Below are 12,578 nucleotides of genomic sequence, written 5' to 3' on the forward strand. Positions count from 1 at the left end.
ACTAACCAAAAAATATAATCTTAGCATTAAGAAATTCAAATAGTACGTGCATTGCCCTGAATTGGCGGAAGATTTGGATGAAATTTGACGCTGGGATGATGATTTCTATGAAAAAATTGAGCATTATGCCAGTAAATTTTTATCATGGAGTAAAATGATACGGACCTCGTGGGTTCCATATCTCAAACCTTTGCTCAGAAGGGGTTCGGTGAGTTTTTCACATAATTAATTAATACTTAATTATGTAGGTAGGTAGCTAATATTCTTTCTGATGGTTATATTCATCAAACTCCTATAAAGAGATAGAAGTAAAAAGTAAGTTTTTAAAAACACATTTTTAAATTATTTTTTTATTGAGCACAATAGTTACAGTTAATAAACCAGACTATTAGTTTAAATCCCCCGTTTTCCGATTATTCTTTCATTCATATATTCACTTCTGTTTCGTATAAGAAAATCAGAATGAATGCCAGGTTTTATTGAAAAAGTTATGCAACTCTGCCAGCTTTTTTTTTTACATTGCTAGGGCTGGTGTGACTGGCTTGACGCCCGGACTCCTTGTACCATACATGTTGGCTTCGTCAGAGAATTGGAGACTGGTGGATTCGTTTGCAACGGAAGTGTTGAGTACCAAGGGGATGGTGGCTAAGAGACGAGTGGATAGCCCCAGTCGCGGGGGGCGTTATGCTTAGGTATACCGGGTCCAGTGAACGGCTGGGAACCATGGGAGAATAGGTGGGGATAAAATAAAGACAGAGTCCCGGCCACCGGTTGGGGTTTTGGGAGCGACCTAGTCGAGCCTGGTTCTCCTTCCCGGTGGTTAGGGGCATACATACGAAAAGACCGAGTTCCGGGCCTCATATCGGGCCCGGTTACCTCTTCCCTGGTGTTTAGAGGCAGGTATGTAAAAGAACCAACCGGGGGCCGACCTGGCATGCCGGACCTACTGCCTACTGCTTGGCTCCTTAGAATTCAAAGAGGTCACTGCCATGGGCTCAGCTTTACTTCATTGTATGTCGGGCTCAGGAGAGTAGGGAAAAAAAGCTTTTTTTCATTTTTAAGCATCCAGTTTGCATTCGTAATCAATAAGTAATTATCTCGCACAATAATTTTGACCCATATGAAATTAATATGTATACTACACTTTATCAACATGTAAAATTACAGTCCTCATTCATCATGCTTTTTACAGACTTTGAAGAAAAGTAAAAATTACTTTCGTTTGCATGGTGGGATTGGGGGTGAAAATGAATTTCCTTTACGTTTTCAGGTATGACGAGTACGAAAATACCATACTCCTCTAAAGTTCAAATTTTGTTGCTAGGAAATCTTCAAAACTGCTTGATCAATTTCAGTTGTGTATGTGAAAATTTGGTGAAGATTGGTTGAGTCTTTTTTGAGTTACCCTCAATTTAAGGTCGAACAAATTTGAGTAGGTTAAGTTAGAAGCGTGGTTCGTTATGATACTGCAGGTTGGAACTATTGTGTTCCAATAGGCGAGTTTCTTGTACCACGTGGTTCTTTGTACGCCTATTAAATTACATATACACATTTTTTGCTGCACTTCATTTAAACTTATTTCATTTGAAAGTGAGATACGATCCCACAGTTCTTTTCTTTAATAAGTTGACAGTTACACCTGTATTGTGGTGGACACCACATTGCAACACATTTTTTTTGTAGTGTCCGTATCAGAATTTTATATTATTTTATATATTAATTTTGTTTCACTTCGCTCAAGTCGTTATGTGGTGTAAGTGAGAACGTGTCGGATTCGTAACCGGTTCGAATCGACTTCAATTCATATATTTGTTAAATTTTTTTCTAATTTAAATATATTGATTTATTAATAATTATTAACCTCTGTAAATATTTTTGAATTAATACATAAAATTTTTTTTCACTAATAATTTCTGATTTTTTAAAATTATTATTATTGAATTGAGGCTCGGTTGATAATTTTGCACATAATACGTAGTATGGGAATGAAAAGAGATATTGGAATGAAATAAAAAATTAAGTACAATACCTTACGTACAAAATTCATTATTTATTTTTCAATATAACCCCTGTTTACACATACACTTTGCCCAACGTGTGACAAGTTTTTGCATTCCGTCACTGAAAAATTCTGGCGGTCTTTCTCGGATCCAAGTGGCCACAACTTCCTTCATCTCATCGTCGGTGATGTAATGATTACCTTGGAGATCCCTCTTGAGATGAGGGAAGAAGTGGACGGAGCCAAATCCGGCGAGAATGGCGGATGCGGAATAGGCTCAATAGCTTTAGCTTGCGGAGAGCCATCAGAGAGAGTTTACGCGGTACCCATCGTGCACAGATTCTACGGTAACCCAATTTCTCGATATTATGGCCTACTCGTTTTTTTAGATATACCTAACTGAATAACAATGCGTTGCTGGGTGATTCGCCGGTCACTTTGAAGCAAATCGTCGCACCTCCTTTCGATATTGCTAGTCAGTCACAGAAACTGGTTGTCCACAGCGAGGTGCGTCCTCAATTGTCACCATAACAACTTTCCCACCTATTTACAGTACTCCTGTCAACAGTTTCACTACCGTAAACCGCCTGTAAATGATGAAAAATATTCGTAGGATTCACTTTTTCTGCTGTTAAAAATTCGATTACTGGGCGCTGTTTTAACCGTGTTGAATATTAGCCGTACTTGACTCCATTTTAACTGCTACTGAAACCAAACCGGTCAACGGATTTCAACGCATTATCGCAGCTTTGTAGAGGGGAATTTTGGCTATCATGTGCTGCTACGCCCAAATCGATAGTACCTTTTGTCTCCGTGTAGCACGCTAGTGTGCAAAATTTATCAGCCGAGCCTCGTATTATTTATTGTAAAAATGTTTATACAATCAGAGGTTAATAATTTAAAATAAAGCAATATATTTAAATTAAACAAAATAAAAGCTAAAATATATATATATATATATATATATATATATATATATATATATATATATATAAATAATATGTCTGATTCGAACCGATGTGCCTTCCCCTTGTAATATCCAAATATTTCATTTGGCTATAACTCTGGAACCAATAAAATAAGAACCACTTATGATATATCATTGAAAACCTCTCAATGAGGGATTATTACTGCAGTTAAGAAAAAGTCCAAAATCCAATTTTTTTTGGATTTTGGGCTTTTTTGGACACATTTGGTCCAGTCTATTACAGTCACAAGGGAAGGTGTACAACTAGATGACATCACGCCGAAACTAGTCAAAATGGGTATTTCCGTTGAAATCTGAAAACAGAAATTTTTCGCGGTCACAATACTTCCTCTACTTCGTACAAGGAAGTAAAAATATATATATAAAAACCAAATTAAATTAATGAAAGTCTGTCTTATTGCGCAAGTTTTTTTTTTTTTAAATTTGCTTAAACATCTTCTAAAAGTACACTTAGGTTCATTGTTTAAAGACACACTGTACGTGTATGTCAGATTGTTTGTATTAAAAAACCCAGAATTATGATTTCGGAAAAGAATAATTACTGAATATACTTAAGTTGTGCACCTTCCTGCTAAACTATTTTTAATCCATATCTGTTTTTACTCAGCATCTGTATTTTGTATAAAGCACAAATAATACTTTCTGATGAATAATACCCATTGAAAACAAGTAATTATAAGGATAAGATTTAAATATTGAATTTTGAAATTACCTTTTAGCTTATTTCACTTTCTTGTGATTTGTGTACTTCTTTTAATTTTATACTTTTCCTTTAAAGATTTACAGTTTCTTGTTGGGTATAGAGACGAATTGGGTATTGATATAAAGGTTTACGAAGCAAGCAAATTTCCATGAAACACATTAAGTTAATTAAACCTGAGGTAGTTAGGTAATTTACTAGATGTAAACTATCAAGTTATTGCCTACAGTATATTTGCTTTTCAGTGGGTCGGAATGAGGCTTGAATATTTGCCGCTTTTCAGTTAGATAATTTATTTACATTGTTTGTCAGTAATGTATAACAACGTATTAACAATGATAATATATTCAAAATGTGACCAAATGAAAATAGATATTTTGTGTTACAAAATTTCTAATGTAACTTCAGATAATTTATGGTGAAAATTAATATTAAATTTGAAATTAAGAGATTAAATCCTCTTGGATGGAAAAAATAGAGCGATCCTGATGATTTTGGTTATCTTTTTAGAACTACTCATAATCAAGAACTATACTTACTAAAATCATTAACTAAATAAGTATTACTGTTATTCATTCTAAGTATTCAATTACAGTTTGCTTTTTATTCTATTTGTCAAACAGTCATTTATTTTTAGTTAAATATGTTTGTTTTTTAAGCACATTTACTTGTAATTTTTTTATATAGATAGTTTTATTTATTTGTTTCAGATTTGATTCACTGTACAAATGAGCCAAACGTCTCAATTCCACAGCTAGCAAATTTACTGATAGAACGATCTCAGAATACAAATTGGGTTGTTGTCTTCAAAGCACTTATCACAGTTCATCATATGATGTGTTATGGAAATGAGGTAAATGTTTGATCCTCTTTGAATGTAGAAATTTAAATATAGACTTATTAGATAAGTTATTATTTTACACACATGCACACACACACACACACACACACACACACACACACACACACACACACACACACACACACACACACACACACACACACACACACACATATATATATATATATATATATATATATATATATATATATATATATATATATATATATATACATATACACATACACATACACACATATTTATATATGTATAAGTTCTGCTTCTTTTAATTTGTTTAATTTTGTAAGTACTAGCTAACTCATGATTTTCCCCATCTGTTGGGTCTTTCTAACTGTTGCTGTTTGTGTTGTTTTAACTTGTTTGAACAATATAAAATCGTTTGTAGGTTGTTTATAAGTGGTATTGTCTTGGCTTTTCCAGTGGTCCCAAGTTCAAATTCCAGTCAGGCATGGCATTTCACACACTAAAAAAATTGTCATTCATCTCATCCTCTGAAGTAATATCTGGAGGTTAAAATAAAAGTTTATAATTAAATCATATACAATGGTATCTTTAAATGTTGTTATAAATGTTTTAGTAGATTCCTGAATAAGGTTCTTTTCTGTTTTTCCTTAAAACTTCCTTTTTATGATTTAAAAGAAGATGCTATTTACTTATTTTGATAAAAAATAGAGATGGATGGATTTATAACTTAATTATTATTCTTGATGTCTGTGAAGTATGAATGCTAGTTAATTATAATATTTGTAGAAACGCAAGGTGTTGGAATGTGCCATTAGATTTGCTGTCTATACTTTGGTACTGGAGTTTTAGTTCAGAGCAATCTAGGGAATTTTTTCAGATCTCATCACAACAGCTGGATCTGTTGCGGAGTGAGTATTCGTTTACAGTGGAAATTAATAGTTTATGATCATTGTTTAAAAAGAAGTGGTGTGCTATATATTTTATTGTGTAGGGATGATTATAAAACATATCGGAAATGGAAAACGTTTTTCTAGTCATTATAAATATGATAATTATAATATTTTTGAAATTTTTTTTTGGATCAGCTGATTTCTTCTATATAAAATAGTAATCTTCCACTGAACTTATCATCAACAGAGTTGTATTGTTTACTCATTTGTTATCCGTTTTGGTATGAAAACAATAAAATGATGTCGATGAGATTACCACTGATGTGGTGAAGAGGTGAAAAATTTCTCCAGAAATGTTTCCAAAAATTAATTGATGCCAGTAATGTGCATCTGCTGAAGGAAAATACACAGTTTTTTTGAGATTATTTCCAGCTAATGTTTTGAAGCCACTGTATGTATATTAATTTACATTAAAAATCTCCTATGTCAATTGCTCACGGTGTCATAAATCAAACATACATTTTAAACCTTGACTGAACACAATTCTAGCAGAGTCATTAAGAAGCCATAAGTTTATTGTGAAATAGTATGAATAAATGAAATTTAGCTGTAATTTTTAATATTGAAGCATTTAATTTGCAGTACTTAATGATATTTAGAACCTTGGTTGACTCATGATTATTACTTCATGATTATTGAAAAACGTGTTTGATTAAAAAAAAAATAAAGAAACTAAGTAAGATTACTTGTAAAATAAAAATATACAATTTATTATTAGATCTGTGGTATTGGTAGATGTTTATAAATGTTCAGTATCTTCTCATTTTCCATTGTTAATGTAAAAGTGACATATTTCCATTTTCATATATCTTTTTTGTGTTGAAATTTTCAGATTGAAGCTATGTATTGTATTCTTCCATTTTATTCTTCTCTCTGTTAGCGCACACATATTGTGTTTCTCCCTTGCTCTGCTGTATAAAACCAATGAATGTGCACTGACACATATGGAAGTAAGAGAGCAGGTGTTCTCAGTCATTGATGTATAAAAAGGGCATATATTTTTTTTCCATTGAAAAGTATACTTTGTTTTGCTGTAAGTTAAAGTTAAAGTACATGAATGTTATTTAAAATGATATTAGTATCTACTTTTTTTTTTGAAAATGTTTATTATAAGCATAAATTCATACAGTTTTTAAATTAAATTGGTCTTTTTTTTAGTTGTGTTTGTTTGAGGAGAATGATGAATGTTGTTTAGAAAGTATTTTTATCTATTACTACCCAATAAAAGTATGTAACACAAAAGTGGGTGTCTTTATGTTATAGTAATTGTATGAGGGGGTTGCTGAAAAGTTGTTGATCTGATCTACTTCCCAAAATCTCATAATTCTTCATTTTGGGTAGAATTATTATATTTTGATGTAAGTGCCAATCTGAAAAATTCTTGTGCTGTTTTATTTTCACACGTCTTTTTCAGAACTGTGACAATAAAAAGTGAATTTTTCACATGTTGAACTCTAGACCATTAGGGTGTGTTGGTTATTTGGTTTCTTGTTGATAGTTATGTGGAAAATCTTTCATTAGTGGTGACTAGTCTTCTCAAAAGATTTCTCCTTAAGAAGTAAAACATCAACTTTCAGATTCATTTATTTATTGAATAGTTATCAAGAAGTATTTGTCTAATTATAGTTACATATGAAGGATGAATTTGTTACATTTGAAAAATGCCAAGCCTGACTTTGATTTGAACCTCAAGTCATCACCCAGTTACAGTTACATGCAACATTGACTAAAATTTGAACACTGAACCTTCCGGTTGAAAGACAAAAGACATAATCATTCATTTAGGTTACTAAGGTTGTCTTGAGATATTTACATGTATTCTCCTCATCTCCACTTGTTTTCACTAGTTGAAAATTATGTTTCATCAATGATTTGTCCTGTAGCTTTTGGGTGCCCAGCTGCTCATGAATTACAAATCCAATAAATTCACTGATATTTGTAGCTTCTCTGTTCTTTTAGTCAACATTTTCCGATATTCCAAAGTCAGAGCATGTTCTTGATCAACAGTCTTAAGTTGACTGTTGGTCTCAAAATCACAAAGTTGATGTACCACTTCTTCACAGGTGAGCACAATGAAACTTTTCCATTCGGTTTTTACATCATATGTATAGGATTCCATGAGAATTCCTTTGGAATTTTGCCCTGCTGGAACATGAAGAAAACATCATCCTTGTTCAACATTTACAAATGCTATACTTGTACTTATTGAAATGATTTCATTAAAGTTTTGAAATAACATACGTATAAAAATTTGCAACACAATCCTGCATGTTGTTACTTGTGGCAAAAAAAAAGAATTTTTTTCCAATAACTTAACAAAATTTTATTTAATTTTGGGGAGTGGACTAAACCCAAGACCAATGATGTGTTTTTGATGTCTCGTTGTAGTTTGTCCAACAATTTCAGATTTTAGGTGACAATTATATTTTTGATAATGTCTGATAGAATTTCTTTATGTATCAACCATTTTTTGATAGATCAAGGATTATCAACCTTGATTGTTATTTAAACTGGCTAAGCTGTATTCAAGATCTTTGTAATAAAATAAGTTCAAATTGATGTTGTGTTCTTTTTCTTAAATATTACCCTCTAATATTTAAATAATATTTCTAATTAATTTGTTGAATATCTTCCTTGCCCAGATCCTAACCAGTTATTTCTTTGGAGTGAAATTCTGAGGATTAGCCTTAACATTCCATATTGTAGACTTTTCATTATGAAAAAAAAAGATATGTGAAACTTTATTCATATGCAACCATTGTTGTATTGAATAAATTTTAAGTTTTTCTTAACTTTCAGGTGGAAATGTTTTTTATCCCCTACTTAGAACTAAAAGGTATTTGAGGGATGAAAGGGATTTTTTTATTCTGTTTTTCAACTTTTATTAATTATTAATATAATTTTATTTTTATTTTCAGAGGTTTACACAGTACTTAGCATCTAGCAACAGTACTTTTCAACTGAGTAATTTTCTAGACAAAAGCGGTGTTCAAGGTAATTATTAATTTTTTTGACATTTTTTGTTTTGTAATATATCATTTTTTTTGAGGTCTTAATAATCTATACAAAATTATCTTTATTGATTTACCTCATAAATTTAGATTGTTATTTTACTTATGGTAGGATATTCATGTTGAGTATTATAATGAATTGATTTATTTGACATTTTGGTGAATAAAGTTTGTTTATGAGGTTATTTTCCTTTTAGATTCATTCACTAAAGATTTGTTCTGATTTTTTTTAAAAATCTTATAATTGCCTTGTAAGTATTTATATTAATTTCAAAGTTTGCCAAATTAGGAAAAAAGGGTAGCAAATCTCAAAAAAGAAAGATGATATTAAAGGTAATATTGTCACTGCCTTCTAATTGCTCTTTTTTCTGCTGCTAATCTTGTTTATTGAATTTTTGAATTAAAAGTTTCTTCATATTTATCTTGATTTCCTTCATATTACTTTTTTTATATAAAATATTGATAAAAATGATACTTTTAATACTTCCAAAACACTAAAGTTCAATGCAATCCTTGGTCTGATAGTCGTGGCCAAATAGAATGCTTAGCAGTAGTAGCTACCATTAGGTTTTACACTCCCTACCTTTGAGCATCATCTAACTGTTGCTTTCTTGTTCATCCCCTCTATCTCTTACTTTTGACACAGTATTTAAAACCTTCTTTAATTGATCTGGTCATAATTATTTTTTCAATATTTCAATGTATCTGATCATTGAAGCCTTTTTTCCATTTACTTCATTTACAAAGTTTTCATCTCTGTACTCTTTTCTGATGATTTTTTTATGCACTGAGAAATTTTCAACTTTCATGCTTGGGTCCAAATACTTTCTTCAGTTTTTCCCTTTCCAATGTATATAGGTGATTGTCTTCTGTTTTATTCATATTCTTTGTCTCAGCTCCAGCAAAACTTCAGCTGTACTACAATATAACAGATGCTCTTGTCACATTTTTAACTCATGACACGTTTCTTCACTGAACATCTTTTTCAGTAAATAATAGTGTCTACTTCCAGATGGGAAGATTTTTCTTTTATTTGCCTGTTTTTTTTTACAACCTTAGAGCCAAGTTATTTGAAACTTTCATGGTTACCAAACACATTCCTTCCACCTCAATATTGAATGATATTTGATGTGCTAGATCTAAAAAAAAATATGTTTTTATAGTTGTTTATATATAGATCTATTTTTTCATATATAGATTCCTGTTCTAAGTTAGTATATGTATTTACCAATTAATTTTTTTATTTCTGTTGATTGATAAAAAACATGTGCTTTTTTATGTATAAAGAGTTAATATTATTATTTATAAGCTCTGTATTCTTCTCTTTCCTAAATTGTGCATAGTCTTTTTCCAGTATCTTGAAATAGTTTTTTTGGTGCCTTTCTTTCAAGAATATGATCTTTTGTCTCCATATAAAAAAGAAATTCAGTATAACTATCATGAGCAAAGCTGATTTTTCTTTTCTATTGATTTTATTTTCAATTTTTTTATTATAATGTTAAATTTAGGTGCAGTTCTTCCATTTCATTAGTGACTAGTTTAGTTCCTCAGATTAAATTATTGAGTGATCAAAATTGATGCTTTTCTTTCATAGTTTACTTTTAACGTTATCATTGGTATGATTCAATTTACTTATACTTTACTACAATTAAATTTGTTCTGTTCTTCCAATAGCATTTTGATCTTCAATTTTATGTGAAATATAGGAGTTTTTTTTACAATAAATTTGATGTTATTACATTTGTGAAGTACATTTTATGAAGGTTTTTCTAGAGTAATTAGTTTTTTCTGTGTGATTTAAATATACCTGTGTTTTTTGCATTATATATAAACTCTGTCATGTTATTCTGGTTCAGTCTAAATTCATCAGAATGTCTTCTTTCATAATTTCAGGTACGGCTCAATCTAAATCATTTTTAATTATCCTGAAAGAATCTATTTCTAATTAATTGTGTATATTATGTGTTTAGATTGTATAATTAATATTGTTATTTTTATTTTTTTTTCTTGCAATTGCTGGTATTCAGGCGCCAGAGTTGGTAAGTTAAAGAATATTAATTTTTAGCGGGATTTGATATAATACTTTCACTGAATAATATTATTTTAATAATAAAATGATTATACTGATTTAATAATTATTTTATAGGTAATTTAATGTTCACCATTACAAATACTATAAATATGCTATTACTACTTTTTTTTGGCGTTATAACAATAAGCACTGCTTAAGTTATTAATTGGTTTTCTCTTTTTTTAATGAGAAAAATGAATGTTATTTACTTGTTACTTCATGATAGAAACCTTTAATTTGTATCCTTTGTCTTTGTAATTCATTATTATTCTTGAAGATATTTTATTTTGATTTATTTAAAACTAATGATAATAGATATATGAATTTGTAAATATCACTTAAACAACCATATGTACACTAATCTATTTGCAGTTTATTCCTAGCTTCATCAGAAGTTTTTTTTTTCATATAACACTTAATTTTTTTAATTGCATGATAATTGTTAGATAATATTGAAATTGATTTCTTATAGTTTGATTTTCAAGTAATGGTGTGGTATTTATTTATCAGTGATAATAAGAAGAGGTATAAGTTTAATGTACAATTTAAAAAAAAATTTTTTAGTCTTAGAAATTTGTAGTTCTATTTTTGTAATATTTTATATGTTTGTGCATGTTAGCGACTAGTTTAACTAGTTTTGAGTTGAGTTTAGTGAAAGATATGCCCTTCTTTCAAGTACATTATAAAAAAATATAATATAATTTTAATTATGCATATAAATAAGTAATAAATGATTGTATTATGTTAATAATGAAGAGCAAAATGAAGAATCTTAACAATTTAGCTTATAAGAATTTTAAGTACTGCTGAAATTCAAAACATTCAGTTACAGCGTGGAAGTACAGTTATAATTTTATAGAAAATGAAGTGGTGTTTTTTTTTATGGTAATAAGAATTAACTTCCTCCAACAAGTTTACTTTAAAAATTTACATTTTATTACATTCTTAAGTATGGTTGTATTCATGATTCAGAATTTATATTATTAAGTGAAAGTTAAAGCTTCCTTTTTTAGTAGATTGTATAAATAGAGATAAAATTATTGCACTACTCTCTTCTAAAATTAATAACTGGACTTTTTTTTTAACTAATATTTTTTTTATTGTAGTTCTATGGAGGAATTTGGGGCTGGTGAGACAGCATAACATTACCTAGATTTTATTAATACAGAATAGTTAGCATACTTTTTTTAACTTTTGTTTATCATATATATTTTTTATATTTATGTTCAGTTGTATGATTTATTTATACTACATGAATAAATATATTAACATTGTTATTATTATTATTATTATCCTAATCATTGTTATCTTAACTTAGAATTTCTTTTTATATTTAAGACAACTTGTATTTTTGAGATGAGATGAGATGATTTGTAATTCTTCCCTGCAGTGTATTAAATTTCAAATTAGAGTATGTGATTCAGATTAATTAATCATATAGGTTGTTTGAATTAAATTTTCACAAAAAAGCATGTAAACATTTTAACATATATAAATACATTATATCCTTTGTTCGGTTTAAGTTTCCATGAAATTATTAGTCTGGTAATTAAGTGTGGACTTAAAAAAAAATTTTCTTCCTATTTTTCTTTTTTCTCTTTATATTCTTTTCTGTTACAGTTATTTTCACAAAATAATTTTTTATATACAGTACTTTATGGTATATAATATTCTTCTTTCTGCTTCATTAAAATTCTATGCATGAATGTGATGTATGTTTGTTTTTGTTATAAATTAAAATTAATAATTAAAGAAAGTGTAAAATGAATAATTAATTATGTTCTTTATTTAGATGACCTATACACTGTTTATAAGCAAACCTATTTGTTCTAATTACATTTATTCTATTATCTAACAGACTACAGGATATATACAGAATTATTAGCATTAACAAATACGATGAATATAAAATAATGAATTTCCATTTTTTTTCTATTTACAATCTATAGTCGATTCACAGTGTAGGCAAAATATCTAGTCTGATAAAAAGCCTTTTAGATACTAAAATTAAGTTTCTCGCTAACCTTTTAAAA

At 29.3% G+C, this 12,578-nt stretch overlaps 1 protein-coding gene across 11 annotated transcripts in view; it reads left to right on the forward strand.

Annotated features, from left to right (window-relative positions):
• Positions 1-12,578, forward strand: part of lap (phosphatidylinositol-binding clathrin assembly protein lap) — a 333,775-nt gene that overhangs the window by 246,274 nt on the left and 74,923 nt on the right. For 9 of the 11 annotated variants that reach the window (XM_075371951.1, XM_075371949.1, XM_075371943.1 and 6 more), the window contains exons 2-4: positions 4,398-4,540; positions 8,382-8,457; positions 10,502-10,513. In XM_075371951.1, coding sequence (XP_075228066.1) covers positions 4,398-4,540; positions 8,382-8,457; positions 10,502-10,513 — 231 coding nt within the window. The remainder of the gene's footprint in view (positions 1-4,397; positions 4,541-8,381; positions 8,458-10,501; positions 10,514-12,578) is intronic. The other 2 variants (XM_075371945.1, XM_075371948.1) reach the window with 1 other exon arrangement.

Source organism: Lycorma delicatula, chromosome 7 (assembly GCF_047948215.1).
Source record: "Lycorma delicatula isolate Av1 chromosome 7, ASM4794821v1, whole genome shotgun sequence".
Lineage (NCBI taxonomy): Eukaryota > Metazoa > Arthropoda > Insecta > Hemiptera > Fulgoridae > Lycorma > Lycorma delicatula.